The 21,452-nt window shown below is 43.3% G+C and overlaps 1 protein-coding gene across 1 annotated transcript; it reads left to right on the top strand.

The window, feature by feature from the left end:
• Positions 1-11,456: 11,456 nt before the first annotated feature.
• On the top strand, positions 11,457-14,374 carry BTG1 (BTG anti-proliferation factor 1). Its single transcript, XM_049792202.1, has 2 exons — positions 11,457-11,872; positions 13,091-14,374. The coding sequence occupies exons 1-2, from the start codon at positions 11,725-11,727 to the stop codon at positions 13,453-13,455; spliced, it is 513 nt and encodes a 170-aa protein (XP_049648159.1). The 5' UTR covers positions 11,457-11,724; the 3' UTR covers positions 13,456-14,374.
• The last annotated feature ends 7,078 nt before the right edge of the window (positions 14,375-21,452 follow it).

Genomic DNA, 21,452 nt, shown 5'->3' with positions numbered 1-21,452 from the left:
AAAAATAATTGCTCTTACAATAATGTATATGCCTAACTCCCTTTGAAGTGACCCTTCAGTATTCCAATAATTTTGATAGCTGTTAAACCCATTTGTCACGTGCATGGGGTAACCAAATTTCTCCAGTCCTCGGACTTAGAGCTACGTGCTAAAGGGCTACTGAGAAGGTACAGCTCCTGACAAGCATCCTCTGGACTCTGCATCTCCACAACGTCTGATCTCCGACTCCGCTACTGGCAAGAAGGAACTAATCTATTTCCCAGCATTTTAACGCTTTGTCAGTTAAAACTGAGAAAAACAACAAGCGTGAATGACAGTCAATAGGTCAAACGCCGGGTGAAGGAAAAGAAAATTGGCTTGGTAAATTTTAAAGGAAAGGTTTCTAAATCATTCAGCCCAGTGAAAAATATAAAATCTTACCCTTTTTCCACAGAAGTCAATGGCAAATCTCTTTTGACATCAGAAGAAAGCCTTTTGAGTTTGGCAAGTGTACACACCAGCAAACAGCTCCCAGCGGTGCACAGCAATGTGCTGACCCTACGCTTCCAGAACAGGAAGGTATGGATAAACAGGCTGGTCACCTTCTTCTCAAGGTGTTAGTGCGATTGATATATAATCAATGAAGAAGTTAGTAACGACAACTATAAAAATACTTGGTGAGGACTTCATGGCAGTTATAAAACAAAAATACTCCACTGCCTTTGTTCCATTTGCTTCAGAAATGAGTGCACGTAAAATTCTCCTCCACCCTCTATTAAGCATCTGCTCGGTCTCCAGTCTTTGGAGTTAATGAGCAACACTATTGCATTTTTATGTGACCATCCATACCTTTATTTACTACAGGTAATCTTTTATGTCTCTGTTTACCTTTATCAGGAAAAGTAAAACTACTACTGTCTTGTTCTAAAACCTCCATTGATGACATAAGCACTTCTGTGGTCAATGCAACTGCTTCAGGGCCGGAGTGGGGAAACTAGAGCAAGTTTCTGGCATTTACAAACACAGGGTCAAAGTGATTTGAGATTATTACATTAAAAATGAAAGGAGATCCACAGTTATCAAATGCACTGTGAGCTGACAAAAGGCGAAATTTCCAACTCCACCCCAAGAAAGTGGGATTCTTCTCCTCACCAAAGCTCCTTGAGGTACTGAGCCCTCACAGCTCTTGTGTTAGTCAGAGGGTTGTAACTACTCTTCAAATCTCGAGCAACTGAAGCTCATCCTTGTTATACTTTTGGCCGTTGGCTGAAATATTGAGGTTAAACCACCAAAGCAGAAGTAAGGTTTGGTTCATCATTCTAAGACTGTCTGTTTTGTGTGGAAATCACTGCAGTAGTCTAGCAATTTAAAACACGTACGTGAAAAATCCAGGTTCCAATCACTGTTTCTTACTGGACATTTCACTACCTTAAGAAAGAAGAAGATGACCAGTCTTCAGGAAATATCAGCTATTACTAAGCCATCTTTTATTTAAACTAGCGAGTTTGCCTTTGATACGAAGTAGGAAATTGCATAACTGATGGCCAGATCATTTCCTCTAGGACTGTAGCAACTGACGGACCTCCCTTATGATCACTCCTGGACAACCCTAGTGATTTCTTTATACTGTGATATCAATATAAAAAATCCAGGGGGTACGCACCCACTCTTGGAGGTAGCTTTGAACAGATCTGGAATTTTCTGGGGAGGGGGAAAAATTGGCAAAGTGTTTTGTTGTTGGGTTTTGCTTTTTTAATTGTATTGTATGTGAAACAGAAATGTTTGGGTGCTGGCAGCACCAGCTCTGGTGTGGCTCTACTGAAACCACGCCGCCTGGTAGATGAGACCGAAGCTCTGAGCCGGTGGGAGGAGATGACTCTGCAGGAAATACCCTACAGCTCCAGGGTAACAAAACTGAGTGGAAACAATGAAGGCATGTCTACGCGGAGGAAAGGAATGCGCTACAGACATTCCCTGCTTTGGCCTTGCACTTGTTGGTTTCTTGGTATGAAGTAGTGCAGTTTCGGGGCCTGAGCTGGCTGCAATGACGTGGCATCCGAGGAGGGCTGAGGGAGTTGGTGGGGCTTCGCCTGCTTACGGTGGGGAGCAGCACCATGGTCTTGTTCCATAGGAGAGATGCGCGTGGCTTTAGCTCTCCCTTCTCCCCTGTTATCCCCCATGAAGGGGATATAATACCTGTTCCCTCTCCACTGGCTGCTAGCTGAGTTGTGGGGCACAAAAACCCAAGGTGAAGAAAATGTTGCTGCAAAGACCTTTTATGCAGATATTTAAGGGACGCTTTATGCGACTGCTGTATCTCTTATGTAATTTTTTATAAGCAGGCTTTCAGGAAGCAGTGAATTTAAAAAAAAAAAATCACGTTTGAAAAAAAATCAGAGAGCCCTCTTAAATAATTTAAAAGTGAATTAATATGCAAAAAAGAAAAGGAAAAAGTTCCAAAACAGTAGGTTCATCCTCTACAAGCTCGGGACCTTGTATTAATGCGTTGCGTAGCTGTGAAGAAAATGGCTTTCTATCTTTGCCTGTATGTTAGATCCTGCTGGAACACTCTGTTCCCTGCTCCCAGGAACACTTAATGCCGCTCGAAGCATGTGTACCCAGCGCTACATGGAAGAATCGAGCGGCTCCTCCCACACAGCCAGGCACATCTCCTTTCTATTGTAAGAGGGGTATCAAGCAGCTTTTTGTTCCTCTGCCTCTGGAAACGCATCAGAGACAAACACGGGGGAAAAACGGTCACTGTTTGAAGGTGGTGTTGGAAGCACAAGACGAAAAGCCCTAGATCACAAGGCTGTGCTTTTTTAGATTCATAAATGCTATGCATCTCTCTTTTTTTTTTTTTAATTAAAAAGCTGTGATTTTCTTGTTTTTCATCGCAGGCCTGTTTGAGATATCTGGTTAATCGAAATCAGAACCAATGGCCTAATTTTATAGAGGTGTATGTTTCTGCTGTCATGATTTTTGATGTTCTTTAAAAACAATGGAGGAAAAATGTCTTTCTTTTTTGGTGAGATAAAGGTAGACTACTGCCTCTGCTTGTGTTTAGGCCCCTCTCCCTCCTTTTCCAGAGTTATCAAGCATGCTCATGTAATGTACTAACAGTCAGATAGCTCTTGTGTCCTGTAAAAATAGTACCATTAAAACCCAGGAAGGTTTTTTCCCTTTTTTCTTCCCCCCCCCCCCCCCCCCCCTTGGTAGAAATTAGCAATTTATAGGCAATATAGGACAAAGCAAGTTCCTCAGTTTATAGCACATCTCTCACAAAGGAGAAAAGGCATGCGGTGGGAGCTCTGAGATGCAAAGTCTTGGGTTATGTGCCCTAAAATCACGATCCTGTTCATTTGCAATTATATGGATAATCTCATCAAAGTCAGGGAGATTACTCACATGAGTGAATTTAGGAAAGTAAGTTACTGAGTGTTCACGTTTGTTCATCGCTTCTGGGGAAAGAGTTTGAGTTGTATGAGAACTGGCCAAACAGATTAATTTTAGGCATCCAACATGCAATACAATCCCGTTAAAGGGATGAATGGCTACATTTTCACACAAGCATGTTTGAAGTGTTCACACATAAATGTAGTTGAACGGCAATATATATACAGCTACACAACCAAGTAAGAACTGTGTATCTGTGATTTTATTTTTTTTTTCCACCGGATTATATCCAGGAAATCTATCAGTACTCAAAGGAAGGTAATATACAGACTCTCAATGTGATGTTCCTTCAGCCTGCCAAATCTGTCCTAGAGAACTAATTATACTAATTTTGTCCTGAGAATTCACAGGCTAAATTTCTGTCTGAGACTGATTAAAATGCCTGAGTTAATACCATTGCAAGGAGAAGAAAAAGCTGTAACAGGAGCAATGCCATGACTACAAATGACAATGGGAAAGAGAATAAGTTGTGGTAAGTGTTGGCTAGGAAAAATGAAAAAAAAAAAAAAAGATAAGTGCCTGTTTTTACAGCAGTGTATTCATTGCATTGATATGCAGGATTTAGATATGACAGACCACAATGAAAGCCTAAAAAAGCAGCTAATCTGAAATCATCTGTCCCCCAAAGCCAGACCCTGGACTGAATGAAACACACGCAGGAGCACCTGATTTACAACCCCCAAAAATCATGTCCGGCTTTGGCAGAGGGATGTTAGGAGTTTGTGAGGCAGGTGTGTATGTCTAGCTACATATTACAGTCACTGTTTTACTGTTTCTTCTGTCTTAATAAGAATAGTGGGCAACCTCCTTTGTAGTCTGTGCAGCCCTAGCCTAAACCCTCCAGTGTTACCGTTACAATGTCTCCATGTTTTGCTATTTTGAGGTATTTCTGAGACACGCATATTTGCTGAAGGTTTGTAGAATAGTACTTAATAACTGGTCCAAAGGGGCCATCCATTTGAAAGTCTATTTAGTTTCCAAATCACAAACCTAAATAATGCTGCTTAAGAAATTTTTATGACCTAACTGGTAAGTAAATTAAAGGGTTTTTTTCTCAGATATTTTAAAGTATTTTTAAAAAATCTGTGTAGATTTTTTAACTGAATCATAAATAAAAGTACATACGCTGCAAATACTAACAAAAAATGAATACTTGCAGGACCAACATATTGGTTTCTTAAAATCTTAAATTATTTTAATGAAATTTGCACCTAAGATCCACAGGCAGTCACAGTTTTAATTCTAACAGACAGGAAATACTGTTATAAAAGTATCATTCAAATTCCTGGGTTTTGGCTAATATAGTTAGGCTGGTGGACTCTCCACTGCATGGAGCTCTGCTCTGGAAATACCTTTGTAAAAAATATGCTCAGACATATTTAGATGGATCGGCTCTTTAGATGCCTATTCTGTGGACAAACATTATGCAGAAGGCCACACTATAATCCATAACGATTTTTGCCGTCCTTAACGCAGTAGTTGATAAGCTTGTTCTAGCTGTAATCTTGTTTCCCTGCTGCTGATTTCATGCCTCCTCGACTACCAGCATAAGCACCAGAAGAAACCCACTCTCGGCTGAGCTCAGGACAGTACTTGTCATTGCTGTGACCCCTGCCGATGGGAACCATTGCCTTCAAACCTAGAGATCAACCCTTCAAGAACACCACTGAATGCGGGATTAAACACGGGACTAAATGTTAGGCTTCGCCCTGCTTCTTTAAGCCGCTTCAGCATCACGCAGAATCCCTGAAATGCCTAAGTGGGTGTCGGGATCTTCTTCTTCCAGCAGGTCACCTCTGTTGGTTGTCCCTCTGCCTGACCATGGGGGGACCAACAGCCCCACGCTGACCAGCACGGGCTGTTCTGGCGGTCGCTGGTCAGTGCAAGAGCCCATAGTCAGCTACTGTGGACAAGGGAGTTCTGAAATTATTTCAGGCCTTCCTAAAACTATACTGCAGGCTGGAAAAGAAAGCTCTGGGAAGCAGAGAACTATAAACCTTTTTATCACCGTCCCAGCTGCACTATGAAAAACTACAGGAGAGGTAAAAAATTTGGAGTTTGAGGTGACATCATTTGATTGCAGAGCATGACAACAAATGGTTAAAGCATTCTTTTCACTTAAAAGCTCCTTTCACTTTAATATTATTGCTAATAACTTTCCCATGCAGGATTGCAATGTCTGATTGTTTATCTCATCTATATTAGCCTCTCCTGTTTTATTCATAAGTGCATACAAATGAAAAAATGGATGTGTAATAATGGTTATGTATAACTCTGTTGCAAGGAGCTCTCTATTGACAAGCTTGCAAATAATCTGCTTCTATTGTCTTAAATTTTTGTTGTTACTGGATCCACACTGATTGCTTTGTTAAAAACAAGCACCCCTGCCACACCTGCTACTATCCCTCTTGAAAAAAAATTCATCTTTATAAGAAAAACAGATTACTATTTTCTGAATTTGCTTTTCATCTGCTACATGTGCACGCTGTCACATGTTGTTTGCTGAAATCAAAGCAATAGCATAGGAAAAGCCTTCTGTTGAATCTGTCCTGGCCAGATTCCGGTTTCTGCCACCTGAGGCTCACGCCACAAGGAGTATCTTCTCTGTGAGTGGTCCCTTTGAAATCAAACTTACCCCTCACAGAGCAAGCCTTTTTCTGTAGAGAGCAAGAGCAGCAGAGTTTTGTCATTTTAGGACATCACGAGTTGGTTTTCCTGAAATTACTTTTGCAGAACGTGCCGTAGTTACAACCAACGCTGACAGCTTCCCCTTGCCCCTCTGAGTCTTTCCATCCCCTCTCAATCTTCCTGCAGGGGCAGAAATGTTTGTCAGGCTGTTGCTGGACTGCAGAATGGGACTCTGGCTTATGCCAGTTATCCTTAAACAGGACTCTACTTGTGTGAGAAAGGGTTTGAGGAATTTATTGCCTGATAGACCGATCTACAAATGCAGAGTGCGTGCATGTGTGTACGTGTGTGTGTGTGTGCACGCATGAGCATGTTGAAGGGAGAGGGGGGGGTTCCCATTGTGGTCACAAATCAGACTTTTGCCCTTTCTCTGACTCATACCAGTCTATCTTACACTTTCGTAAGCAAGACTTCTCCATTTTGGAAGAATATGCGACTGACTTCTTCACCCCCACACTTTTTCGGGATAAAACACTCATTGCTACAACGCTGCGGTTACTTTCAATGTCGTAATGCTGGGTTGAGAGAAAGGCTTACAATCAGAGCTGAAGAGCCCTTATCACTGCCTCGCTGCAGAGCGCCGCTTTACAAGCGGGCTGGATCCGTAAGACATCCCTGAGCCCAGGTCTGAGCCCCAGCTCAAGTCCAAACATGTCTTGCGGCAACACAACACGAATGGCAACCCCCTCTCAAGGACTGGCTTTAGGGAAATAAATCAGGCCCAAGATACCCCTTGACAGGCACCAAAGGGCACTCACCCTGCAGCGAGAGGGGGGCTAACGGCTTCTGTCTCCGTCTTAATCCAAGTCAAGCAGCCAAAGTCCTTCCGAGAAGGACTCCAGTACCGCCGCCGTAGCTTGAGGGATGCCTGCTTGAAAACTTGACGGAACAAGGTGGGAACTCACAACCAGGCGCTGGGGTCTTGTGGGGAGCAGCGTGGACATGCAGGGCCGGCTACGGACCGTCTGGGTTACACCTGCCTCCTGGAATAGCAACTTAATGTCTCTACAGCTGTAACTACATATTCAGAGCAAAGACGGAAGAGAGCTAAAACATTAATAAATGTTTTATGCATCCCATGGTAAGCTTTCCTCTGCAGAAAGAAAAACAGAGACAACCTCTTGCTATATGCTTTCAAACGCTTGCTAAATGACAAAAATAATGTGGCATTTTAATAACATGAACCTACACTAAAAATAAACTTTATACATAGAATGGATTGTTGATATATTTTATGTATTGCAAACAGGACCCTTCAGCTAACAGGTGAGAGAAAGCTTATGCCAGTCTAAGGCACATATACAGCTTTCTGGAAACAAATACCAATTCTTTCTCAACTGTTACTTCTTTATTAGGTCAATGCCAAACAGTGCAAAACCATAGCTAGAACTGACAGTGGAATAGGAAGAGAACAGACTTAATGCTTTTCTACGCTGAAAGGCTTTAACAAGATACCGCATAAAAAGCCTGTAACACCTTCACACTTTCTTGCATTTCCTTATTCCGTCAGGAATTGTTTTTCCCAAACAGGAAAAAAAATTATTAAAAATCCATGCTGTACATGTAGTGTATTTATTTTCATAAACAAATATGTATTAATTCAGATTCTAGGCCCAGAACAAATTTTTAAAAAATCAAATAATTCTAATTCTTCTCCTTTGAACTCTTGAATCTTCCCACTTACCATAAAGAACACTCAGTAGCTTCCTTCAGAAAAAGCTGGGAAAAGAGCATGTTGCAATTGTTGCAGGGTGTGTATGTGTGTGTGTGGCATAGATAAAAGTAGTTGTATTTCTATTACTTATTTCCATTATGACAGAACTCACAAAGTGCTAGGCTCTCTCCAAACCAATGGCGAGAAACAGTTCCTGCCAAAACAACATGAAAGAAATGTTGTAAAGGTTGCATTGTATTGCTTAAAAGTTAGGAAATATCAGAAGCTGGGCTGCCAGTACAACCTTAGTTCAACCCTTTTTGTGCATATTCATTATGATCCAGTCTTTAATTACATGATCACATACTCTTTTTCTTTATTTTCTCTCCCTAGGGCCCCTGCTTCATTTAAAGTATCAGATGGGCTGAATAAGGCAGTTGTTAAATGTTTACATTTATCTTCTTCAGCACCCTGCCGTTAAGGTATCGGCGAGTATCTTGCACTATTGACCAGGCAAACTGCCTCCTCTGTGCCTGGAGCTGCAGAGGCAGGAGCAGCCAGCTAGGACCTGGCCAGAGAAAGCAAGAACCACTTCATATATCCCAAAACAGGCGCTGAAAAAGTTCAGAGCAAAACAGCAGATCAGTGAAACACGCTGGCATACTGGCAGGAAGCTAAGGTACAAACTAGCAACAGGCTAAGGCACGGCCGGTTTCTCTGATGTTCTCCACTGAAGTCCTGTCAAGGAAAGCTGACTTTCCCTGATCCTGGGAGCTGCATGCCAAAGTCTTCATCATCGCTAAGAGCCTGCATACTTTAAAGATGAGGATCTTTGGGAGCATTTCACAGCAGGAAATGGCAGCAGCTCCTTTGCTATCCCACCACAGCACTGAGATGGAGGCGGACTTGCCTAGACTGGGAAAACAAGACGGTTCTCTGCATCAGCTGCTCCTGTTACCTCGTTCCCTCCCACAGCTAGGGATGAGGTCCTGCTGGCAGGCATCTCGCAGAGCCTTGGCCTCGAAGTTACTCTTGAACTGCTTGCTGGCTGCACAGTAAGAACACCGAGGTAGTTCATTCCTCACTAGTCGACTGGATCTGTATGCACAGATTTTTACCTTGCCATAGACAAGACCCTCTTTATGCATGCTGTAACTGTCTGGAAGCAATAGGAACTATCAAAACTTCTTGATTGCTAAAGGGCTCTGAAGGTATTGACTTTGCAGGAGATCTGAGGGGAATTCTTTGATGGTCTAGCAAGTTTTTTAAAAAAAAAGAAAAAAAGGTAAAAAAATCTTTTCAATTTCTTCCCCTCCCAGAGTGTGGCATGAGGTGCGTGCTGCCACATTATGTTCTTAGAATTACAATTCAAGAGGAATGATTCAAATCTGAACCGGACAGCCTTGCTGTCTGTAACAGTTACTGCTGTAGCAAGCTGAGGACGGCTTTTTAAACCTCATGCTTTGGGGTGCTACTACATAAGACCACTTATCTACTTGGGAGTTCCTAAAACTCCTTCTCAGCATTTTATTCTGCCTCCAACTAAGTAGAAGAGATGAGAAAATGGCCCAGATAAAGCTCAGGTCCAAGCAAAGGTGGCAAATTTTTTTTTTTTTTGTAAGTATTTCCAGTAGTTATTGCAGTGCTCTGAGAATAATGTTGATTTTGCACAAGAGAAGTGGTATTTTCCAGTAGGATAATGGACGTTGTTGTGAAGGGGCAGAGAAGCGTCGGCTGCTTTGAGGTTTGAAAGAGCAAATTCCAACCTATAAGCAGAGCAGAAGCGGCAGCTCTGGATACACCTCACATACGCTGCGGATGCACTGAGAAGAAGGGACAGTTGGCACCTATGGAGCAGCAAAAGGAGGGGCCAGGTTGGCAGCTGCTCCCTTCTCACAGGACAGAGGGACAGTTCATGAGCCCTAATGTAATATTCAGAGGTTTAGTGGGGGGAAAATAGATGAGACTGTGCTCTAAAACCCACACCAACATTTTCAGTATGCAGTAAAGCTGCAAGTTTGAGCTCTCAGAATTATCTTTTGAAGGTGTTTTGCAGGTCTCCCTTGGGTATAGACAGTCAAAGACAGTCTCTTGAGGCTGAGAGTCTACAGTAGAATAGATCCCGAGTGCAGAGAAAAGACCAAAAGCACTATTCAGGCACACCTCTGACACCAGACAAGCAAAAATGGTGTACTTTCATCTTTTATTCAAATTATTTCACACGTGTATTTTTATATATTTCATTACTGAATTATTTTTACTGAAAAAGAAATCTTAGGATTTAATTGTGTGTTATTGCTGTGCCTTTAATGGCCTGATTTCTGATCTTTGACTGGAAGAGCTGTACATGTAAATACCAGGCTGTATTTCATTAGCAGCTTTGCATAGGGGCAGGGCATATACCCTAGGGGAAGAGTGAGTTTTCTATCAAGGAAGCTCCACTTTATGTTTTTAACAAAAAGAAAGAAAGAAAAAAGGAGTTCTGCTTCTTCTTTCATCTCCCCTTTGGCTCTGCAAAAAGGGACACACATGGCATTGGGAGGCTTGAGGCTTTACACTCCTCTTGGCCATCGCTAGCTGAGTAACATACCTCAATCTTCCCATCCACTGGGGGCTTTTCCCCTTTCAAAGCAAGAAGCAGAAAAGCCGGGATAACTGTACAATCCCGAGGGAGAACATACCACTCAGCAGCACACATGAGGTGCACGGAAGACTACAAGTTGTTGTTTCTGGGGTCTCCTCAAAGAACCAGGGCTGAGGTTCGGCCAGTGGCCTCTGAGAAGAAGACACTTGCCCTGCTGACCAGTCCTACCCTTCGCTTCTCGCCCCCATGCCCTTGGTGGCCCACCAGCTGCCCACAGGCCTGCCTTTCCCCAGGACCCTCCCGGTGGGACACCCCGCTGCGACCACGGTAAACGACCCTCAGGACAAAAGCCACGCTCGGGCCCACCGGGACAACTTTTTTTTTTGGGGGGGGGGGGGGGAAAGCCACATCGCCTCGGCCGGCTGTGGGGATCAATAAACCCCCCAAAGCTCTCTGCCCGACCCTGCCTTGAGGTGGGCGCCCCGCGGCGGGGCAGGGCCGGCCAGAAGGCACCGGGAGACCGGCGGAGGGAGTCGGGCGGCCTGCGCTCCCTCACCTCACCCCCCCTTCTTCTTCTTCTTCTTCTTCTTCCTCCTCCTCCTCCTTCCTCCCGCCCGCCCCCGCCGCTGACGTGGCTCTGCTCTCCCCAGATACAGCGCTCGGTCGCCGCTCTTGCCTCCCTCCCGATAACGCACCGGCGGTTCTATCGCCCTCTTACTACACCCCGCGCAAACAAACAAACAAAAAAATCCCCCAAACAAACAAAAAAAAAACCCCTAAAACAAACAAAAACAGGGCGGCCGCCGCGGAAGGCGGGAAGCCCTCACAGAGCGGGCGGAGAGCGGGAAGCCCTCACAGAGCGGGGGCGCGCGCGCGCTACCTTCCCCCCCCTCCACCCGGCCGCGGCTCTATTTGTTTACAATCGATTACGTCACCCCCCCCGCTCAGCCGGCCCCGCCCCTCCCCCGCCCATCACCATGGTGCGATCGCCCGATTGGCGGCGGCGCGGCTCCACCCCTCCCCTCCCCGCCCCCTCCCTCTCGTCTCCCTCCTCCGTCGCCCTGACGCCATTTCCGCCCGTCGGCGGCTATAAGATGGAGCGGTCGGCGGGCAGCTCCCTTCGCCCCTCGCAGCAGGAGATGCGGGGTGCGCTGCCGCGGCCTCCCCCCTGCCGCAGGAAGAGGAGGCGGAGGCTGCCGCCCCCGGGATGTGATCTGGGCTCCGCCGCCCGCTCCTCTCCCAGTTAGAACCGCTCCGAACCGCTGCTCACCCCCCCCCCCACACCCTGCCCCTCGCCCACCCGTCCCGTCCCAACGCCGGCCGCCCCCGGGGGGAGAGCTGGCTGCCGCCCGCCGCCGCCTCCATGCATCCCGCCCTGTACACCCGGGCCAGCATGATACGCGAGATCGCCGCGGCCGTGGGCTTCATCTCCAAGTTCTTGCGGACCAAAGGGCTGATGAACGAGCGGCAGCTGCAGACCTTCAGTCAGAGCCTGCAGGAGCTGCTGGCAGGTGAGCCGAGACGGGGAAGCCAGCCGCGGACCCGAAGGGGTTTCCCCCCCCCCCCCTCCCCTCCACCCCGCCCCGGGTTGTCGGGGCCGCGGGTGGCACCTCCGTCCGCGGCCGGCCGGAGAACGGAGGGTGTGTGTGGAAAAAAGGGGAAAAACGGCCCCTCTGAGGGGCCGGAGCTGCCGTGGTCCCTTTCCCGGGACACCCCCCCACCCCCCTCGCCCCCGGTGCCACCGGCGGGTGGGGGGAGGCAGGAGAGGGCTGTAAACAAAAGGGGCTCGGGCGTCGTGCAGCCAGCCCCCCCCCCCCCCCGCCTCGTCTCGGCTTCGTAGACAAAGCTTTCGGAGCAGCCCGGACTTGGGCTCTGCTCGCAGGGCTCAAACCGCCCGGTTTCCGGAAGGAAAAATGCTCCAAAGTTGCTTTTTTTAAAAATTTTTTTGTTTGTGGTCAAGTAAAATTCAGCGGTGGACGATGAGTTTCGGTTCCCCTTTCTTCTGGAAACATCTCATAGACACCCGACAAACCCCGGTTAGGATCAAATACCGACCGAGGGGTTTCTTCGCTGCCCTGTGGGTTTTGTAAGCCCGAGCCCGTGTCCCAGTGTGCTTAATGGTGGCTACAAGTAGCCTCAGACCGATAGGGTTTTGGGTGGGATAAAACTCCTAAGGTAAGTGAAGTCATTGGTATCTCGCCCTGGAAAACAGCCTGGGAAGAGCGGTGGTGAAATACAGCTTGAGTCAGTCGGTAAATGCTGCCCAGCTCCTTCCCTAGTTATTTTTGGGTGCCTTTAGAATGTGAGGAACTAAGCATGGGTGTGATCTCGAGAGGGTGCTGGAAAGGTGTTTTTTTCCTTCTTGGTTCACGGAGTTTTGAAGCCCTTGAGTTTTTCTGCTATGTATGTAATCGCGTCTGTATTTTTGTATTTGTTTCTGCGAATGCCAGGAAGTTGCACTTCAGTCCTTTCAGATGGCAGATGTTGTTCTTTGTATATGGTAGCACGAAACAGTAACTTTGTACATGAGTACTTCCCAAGGGACGCTGCACTTCTGCAAATCCTCAGCAAAAATAAAGGCTATAATGGTTTTTCGAGTCAGTTGATGCTAAAATAAGCTTTTCAACATCTCGAGGTGTGAAATTTGCGAGAGAACAGTGATCACTGTACGTCTTTTTGAGCACAGAGTTAAGGAGGATAATCTTTTTTTTATTTTTTTTATTTTCTAGAACATTATAAACACCACTGGTTCCCAGAAAAGCCATGCAAGGGATCAGGTTACCGATGTATCCGAATCAACCATAAAATGGATCCTCTCATTGGACAGGCAGCACAGCGGATTGGATTGAGCAGTCAGGAACTGTTCCAGCTTCTTCCCAGCGAACTCACTCTATGGGTTGACCCGTATGAAGTGTCCTACCGTATTGGAGAGGATGGCTCCATCTGTGTGCTGTATGAAGCTGCACCAGCAGGAGGTAGCCAAAATAACACCAACATGCAAATGGTAGACAGCAGAATAAGCTGTAAGGAGGAACTTCTCTTGGGCAGAACTAGCCCTTCCAAAAGCTACAATATGATGACTGTATCAGGTTAAGATATAGTCTGTGGATGGATCACCTTAAAATGGATGGATAAATTTGGTTTTTACTTTGGGTGGGCACCTCTGGGGATGGATTATGGAATTTAAACCATGTCACAGCTGTGAAGATCTGGCACGCATTAGAGTGGTATACTTTAAAGTGACAGTGCCATAGTTTGGACAGTACCTTTCAGTGATTTAATAGCCTGTGAGTCAAAATGATTGCAACTTGCTAGGGAGTGAAGAAGATCTAGGAAGGGTCAGTTTCTCCAAGACATCTTAATTTCTACACCAATTTTCAACCCCAATCTGTATTTATAAAGTGATTCTCTGCAGTAGGTCTTGCAGAGTAAATTTGCACTATTACATTTATTAATTGTTAGCATTTTTGGCAGCTCAGTAACAAGACTTATTGTTATGAACACCATAGTACTGGAAATTTTATTTTTCAGACTTTTACCTAGCACTTACAAATATGTATAAATGTACATAAGATAACCTAGTAAGGATGACCTGGGGAAATGGTCACATCTTTACATTGGCCTCAGAAGTAGCAAGTGATCAGAATCTGCCATGGCAACAGGCTTTAAAAAGACCATATAAAGACACTGTCTGAACTGTGGTGTTAGCACCAGCCAGCTATCTGTACATTTGCTAGCTTGTAGTTTTCTAAGACTGAGTAAACTTCTTATTTTTAGAAAGTGGAGGTCTGGTTTGTAATTTCCTTGTTCTTAATTGGGTAAAAGTCTTTTCCACAAACCACCATCTATTTTGTGAACTTTGTTAGTCATCTTTTATTTGGTAAATTATGAACTGGTGTAAATTTGTACAGTTCATGTATATTGATTGTGGCAAAGTTGTACAGATTTCTATATTTTGGATGAGAAATTTTTCTTCTCTCTATAATAAATTGTTTCCTATCTTGGCATTTTAATTAATCTCTTGTCGTGATTACATAGGATCAGTTAAACTATTTTTGTCTCACAGTAGAAATGAAATAGGTACTATAAAGGCTTAAGAGCATCAATGGCACCCTGATGCTAGGGAACACGTGGTACAGACATGGATTAATGAAGACCTCGTATATAAATGCTTGGGAAGTTTAGGGAAACACAATGATGTACATGTCACTTTAAACCTTTAAAAATCAGTCAATGTGGAAATAACTCCAGGGCCAGTAATTCCAGGATATGAGGAAAAGGTACAGAAATAACATCCACCAGAGATGACTTGAATAAATCCAAAGGATTAAAGTTTACTTGGCTTCCTGATGAAGGATATAGCAAACCTAAATGTCCATTTTGACCTACTTGCTCACAAGTTCTCAGTTCCTCCCTGATGGATTCCCTGCTCAATAAGAGTTTCTGGGACAAATGTCCCTTAGCCTTAAGAGCAGGTTAACCACTCTACAGAAAGGTTGCTCGCCTTTTGCTTTCTTCAGATGCAAGACTTTCACTTTAGAAATCATTAAGATGGGATTCAACAAAAGGTATGTAGATCTTTTTTCCCAAACTTAAAAGGTTGGTTGAGGCAAAGTGAGAAGCCCATACTTATATGTGTATTCAAAGTTAATGAATGATGTGGAGATGTGATTCACTTAAGCACCACACTAATGTCATTTGTATACAGCACAGCGGTTAGTTACACTTGAGAAAAATTCCTTGCCACTTTCTTTACACTTGTTAAAGTGCTGGAGTAAAACTCAAGAACTTTCTGTTCCTTACCTCCTGTGTACTTTGTTCAGTGAGTGTTTAATAAAAGGCCTACCCAGCTTGGTCACTTCAGTTATGAGAACTGCAGCTGTTGCTCTGAAGGAAAAGAAAACAATCATTACTTGCCAACTAAACTTGCTAGCTGCGGATAGAACTGAGCTTCAGACTCGCCATGCGTTGTGGCAGCTCCTGCTCAACTATGAGCCTTTACAGTGTGGCGACAGTGGTGTGTTGTAACTCCTGTCCAAACCTTTGTCTTCTGATCTGTGATATAACTGATTATATATAAGCAAAACATAAGATGGAACTGTCTAGCTTTTTTTTACCAATTTCTTTCCCACTGTTTTTTTTTTTTTGAAAGTTCAGCTTTACAAATACTTTTTTTACCATGATCTGCATATGTATGTCAACAGTCAGCACTTCAAAGCGTTGCTAGGGCTTCTCCAGTACTATGACTTTCTGGCATAGACTGGTGGAAGCATAAGTGCTCCTGAAGCAGGGAACTTTAAAGAGCTTGCTCAGGATCTGGATCTGGCAATAAGACATCTATTACCAAAGCTTCAGAATGAGCTTGCTTTACAGCACAAGGGTTACTCATGCGTAGAGGTAAAGTTTAGGTTCACATCTTGATACCTTAAAAATTCTACTACTTTTAAGATGATGCTTTCAAGTTGTTAAGTCTGTAAGCAGGATATTTATTCAAGCAACAGGAGTACTCAAAGACATTTCTGTTGGGTTATGTGTCCGCAGGCAGCATAAGTATATACAAATAGAAAGAAAAACGTTGAGCTTGACTTCTTGTAAATCTATATTAAACTCATGAAGCTCGCTGCTGACTGAGCTATGCTTGGTATATCGTGGTGCTGCCTATAGTCTTTTCTGCTGCACAGTAAGAACAGCATCAGAAAGGGTGGCTGTATGGTTGGTCTTTGACATGCACATTACGAAAGCATCAGCTGTCGGTACTTTCTTTTTGATAAGTTAAGCATAGCTTTGCGAGGCAACAAGTATTCCATCTGCGAGGCCGGCATGTGACACTGAACCAAGAATGAGCCTGCTCCCTTAGATGGTTAACATTTTAGTCCTTTTACGGTAGGGTGCTTTCATTCATGACATAATTTTTAACTGCAGCTGTAACTAGTAATTGGTACAACCTGTGTCCTCAGAGTTGTTGGGATTTCTTCCAGCTGGAATTTAAATATCACACAATGTGCCCTTGTCTGATTTTGAAAGTACTTAGCATACTGTGGCGGCAGGGCATACGAAGGACTCCTGAGAGAAATGGAGTATGTCTGTAAGAGGAGGCTGTTGCCAATCCTATGTTTTTGGTGCAGGTAGAACAAACAGTGCACTAAGCTAAATGCTTGCCACTTCTGAATTTCATTTAAGGTGCCATTATGACACCAGCAAGGCTTTTATTTTAACGCAAACGCTAGAGATGAGAGAGCAAGATTCAAGACCTGCTTGCCCAGTGCACATTAGTTAAATTAGTTGGACTTTCCTTGTGAAGCACTGAATAATCCTGTTGTTCTGTTGGTGTTCTGAGGGCAGGCTCAGCTGTTTGCAGCTTTAATGTTACAGCTCTTCTCAGACTGACGGACCAGTCTGCTAAGACTTGTTGACCATTCAGTGAATGTCTTTTTAAAGTGTACAGTTGCCTTCTAGTTTATGCCAGGTGAGCAAATGTTTCTTTTCCTCACAGCATGTTCCCCCGCTGTGCTATGTGTGGTATCGGATCCCATGCACTCGAGTTTGCTTTTGTATTTCATGTTTGGTAACGATGCTCCTCCTATAAAGACTTGTATTATGTGTATCCTGTAAGAATCTCTGTTGCTCTGTTCTCTTTGCAGTTGGGGTTTTTTTTCCTGCTTATTCTGGAGATGTACATCTGGCTTAAGCAGTCGTTCAGACCGTGGTCTTTCTCTTCCTGTAGATCTTGGGGTCACTCTTAGGTCTGAATAGAGATGTGAGGGCTTTCATTCAATCACTGATAATGCTGATCTTGGTCTTCTACTTTTCTGCTGACTCTGCAAAGATTTTCTGGTAGATCTGTGTGACAGGCCTCGTTGTGCCACAGGATTTTCTTATTATTGGTTTGTTCTATCAGTCTACATGAGAATTTGGAAATAACCAATGTGAGGCACTCTTCTGATGTGAAAATACCATCACCAACTTCTACTTTTGTTGTCATCTTGTATTGAATCAGTTCACAGGATAAAAACGTCTCTCCTATTCATCACTAAAAAGACTCTTCTTGGATCAGAAGATCAAGATGTGCTGTCTCGTGTCATAGCTAGCGATGACAATTCTGAAGGCTAAATGTTGTTAAGCCTGTACGCTCTCGACGGCCTTCCATTTCCATAAGTAAAAAAGAGTAGATTGAGAGATAATTTAGAAGCAGGGGGAACTGTACTGCAGCAGTAGGACCTCACAAAACAGTTTACTGATGTGCAAACCATAAAGAATCTGGTTAATGTTCCCGGAGTGGTTGGTTCGTGCTGATGCTTGTAAACATTTCTGTCACCAAATTAAGCAGATGTCGCTGAACATGAACACTAAATCCACATAAGGTGTCCTTCTAATTAACCTTGCTTACTTATGCTGGGAGAAGACGATCTCTTGTTATTGTGCAGGTTAGCAATGAATAAAATGAAGAACATTGCTGCTTTTCTTTTTTGTGTATCTATGTAAAGCTTATTTCTGAATTTCCATAAATCAGGTAGCACTCCACATTTTCCAAAGTTTCCTCTACTTGATGCCATAATTTTTAGGGAAAATAGTTTGTATTGGCAAAAGGTGCCACTTGACTGAAGAACATTAAAGCTGTTTTTAGTTTAAAGAGTGAAACATGTATAGACTGGAGATAAATAGCTCTCCTAAAAAGGAATGTATATTTACACATTCTTGGTGTAATAGCAGAGGTTATTTTTACATGTTTCAGATTTACATTCCAATGTGGCATAAAGTGAACATTGTAAAGCAGGATGTTAATTCAGTGGCTTTCAAGGGTTGGTAGAGCAAGCTGGGCTTAGACAGTAAATGCTGTATTAATGGTTAGCAGTGACAATTTCATCAACATAGGAATTGCAGGGTATAATTAACATCAGTTGCTTTGACACTATGCTCTTAATGTATGGTTTCAACCTTTCTTTCAGTAGCAGTTGGAGAATGCACTGTGACAAATTATTGCTGATGCAAAGTAGGTCAACAGTAAAATGGCTGACTTACCATAAATGAACAGATCTAAATTATGGCAACTTAATGTCCAGTGGAATTTTCTTAGTGGCTAAGTCTTCTGCGCCCTTGTGTTTCTCTAGCACTAACCTTCTATACAGCTTTTCCTAACTCCTTATTTCCCAACCATTTGATATTTTTGTCTAAACAAGAAGAACATTTCCTCCCAGCTGCTGGGAAGAAATCCACACGAGCAGTAACGCCGCATGCGTGACAGCCCATCTTTGCCCTTGTAGTGTTAATCCTGTCACTGCAAAGCTGGCAAGAAGCGACTCGCAACCAAGGAAAACAAGGAAAACGCTGCATCTTCAAGTTTTGAGGTTTTCTCCACTGAAAGGGACCCATGACAACGTACGAGGAAGGGAAACAGGACTGTGAGGATACTGGATGAGAAAAAATCCCAGGCTGAGGGAATGTCAAGTATGTTTTTGCAGAGGGAAATCTTTTTGCCTTGTGATTCCTGTGATCAGCCGCTCAGCGTCTCATCACGGTTTGCAACAATCTTTGAAAGTTTTCTTGAGAGGTGTAGATTTATTTGATGCTTTTACCTCTTGGATGTCAGGAAATGGCCTCTAGCTTTGCAGTTTCTCTGGGGCATTGTAAAATCCAGCGAGATTGTTTTATGTGCTGATTATATAACGGAATAAAATGATAAACATATGAATCTGTTAGCATTGTTAAGGACGCAAGGGAGGAGAACTTCAGTGTTCTTGGAGCGGCCTTGAATATATGCAAGGAGCAGCAATGTCTGAAATGCCCAACAACAGGGGCAGGGCTGGGGATTTCACAGTTGGGTTCCTAAAGAGCTGTAACGTGGAGCTAAGGCTTGGGTACAGCTTCTAACTCCAAGATCAGCTTCAAGACAGATTTCTAGTACCAGTAGTATCATCTGCTGATGTTGGCTGCAATTAAGAAATTCCAACAGTGTGCCCTTGCTGGTTTGTGTTCTGTAAAATTCAATTATTACTGCTTTTTGTAACCTAGGAACATGGAATAATTGGTGGTGTCTTTGGAATTGTCTTGGCCACAGGTTAATAAGTTTCTTGTACTTTAAGAAGAATATTGAAATACAACATTCCTTCCATGGATTGAAGTTTAAACCAAGTTTTATTTGTATGTACAGAGGGGCACATATGTAAATTTCTTGTATAAATATATATATATAGACACACACATATTTAATTATTAGAGTCTTTTTTAGTGGGTCATCCTGAAGTCCCTGTTTGCTGTGATTTAATTCACAGGTCACTGCAGGTGTTCTGGAGATTGTAAATTCACATAGATGGGGAAAATTATCCTCCCTATTCACTTTTTATGCCTTAATACGTTGGTATTAACAAGAACATGTATTCCTATTTTTCAGTTTTCTGAATGTGAATTTGCAGCTTGACTCAATTTGCTATTCAGCTGAGCAGATTTTCAAGATTTTCTGTAGCATTTTAAAGCAAATTGTAGTTGTCTAAAGGAATGTTTGCAACGTTTTAATCAATTTAATACCAGGCTGAAACGAAAGAAAGCTGAGATACTTTTAGAATCTTAATTCTATATTCATGCTAATACTTTGTAACGCAGGAGAGAGATTTCTCTGGTTTCTGGTAAGCAGTTGTCTGAACAACCAGCAAAAGGTCCGTTCTGATTGAGCCTAGCACCCTTCACTAGGGGGGTACACACGAACAGTTGCTTCTGTCTGGTACAAGTTCTATAGGGTGTAAATTAGAAATTTGTTTACAAGTGTGAAAGGCTTTACATCATAACTGCAAAATCAAATCAACTGCCCGTGTGGTACACCTAATCCTATAGAGTTACACTAGCGATACTAACCCACCTCTGCAGTTCCACCTCTAAATTTAGCTTGCGTTACAATAATCTCTTTTTTAACACCTAACTGCTTGCTTCCTTTGTCATTTACAGCTTATCATCTAACTCCCCAGCTTGCAGTCAGCATAAGGTCTTTCTGTTTGTAGACTTCCGATCGGTAGGGAAAAAATAAGGCAGTGGAAATGGCAGTATCAGTCTGAATCATGATGACATTAAAGCAAATGATAAATTTAGTTCCATGTTTGTAAAGGATCTGTTTCTGGGTGGCGAAGGTACCAGACTCAAAATTTTGATGATATTTATCATACTTTATTTGTTGTCTGGATTTATTTATCATGGGTGAGGCTTTTGTAATACAACTGAGAAAAACCATGTTGCAAATATGTAAGTACTTTTCAGAAGCACAGCTGAGCAAATATATCTGCTTAATTGTTTACCCAAATGTTCCTGTGACTATCTTCAAAGCTTGTTGCTTGCAGAAGTGACAAGTCCTGCATCATGAACAGCAGAACACTGTCTCTGAATATTGAAAGGGATAGTTTCTGCAATTATTCAGTAGAAAAAATATGTGCACATCATTCAAATTTGAAATCACCATTCGCAGAGTTTACTAAAGTTGAAGTTAAGTCCAAGCCAAGCTGATATGTGTGCAAAATGTCTCCTGAATTATCAAACCGATGTAACCCCATGACTAATTCTGCAGTACAAATATGCTGATTTCCTTTTCTTGCCCCTTTTTGGTACACCCCCTTATCTACAGGAGCATCCCTGTGTGAGCAGCTTACAAAAAGGCAGATTGGAGTTCCGATGTGATCCACACTTTTAAAATCTAAGACCCCAGCCTTTGCACATTCCTCATTTTACCGTTATAAGTACCATGAAGCCTTCTGACTTACTCATGTGAATACGTCACATGCCCTTCAGTATTTTATGAGATCAAGTATGTGTCAAAAGCTTTCTCAGTGAAACAGAAATGTGTTTTTCATTATTTCCATAGGTAGTGGAAGGCACATTAAAATCTTTATTATTGACTGAAAAGAAACTTTCCTCTTTATTACTGTAGAATAGAGATAGTGAATAGGCTGAAAAGAGAATGCTGCACACCTACTGCATCATGATCTCATTCTCAACATGATTGCCTCGCTGCTTGCCAGTTCCAATGTTCATGAGTCACACTCCAGTATGTGATTTGCTTAAAAGCAATAAATGTCAGCACTTTTATTTACAATCCGCCTTTGAAGATTTGGA

Source organism: Accipiter gentilis, chromosome 34 (assembly GCF_929443795.1).
Source record: "Accipiter gentilis chromosome 34, bAccGen1.1, whole genome shotgun sequence".
Lineage (NCBI taxonomy): Eukaryota > Metazoa > Chordata > Aves > Accipitriformes > Accipitridae > Astur > Astur gentilis.
The sequence above is the reverse complement of the archived record's forward strand: the minus strand, read 5'-3'. Positions and strand labels throughout refer to the sequence as shown.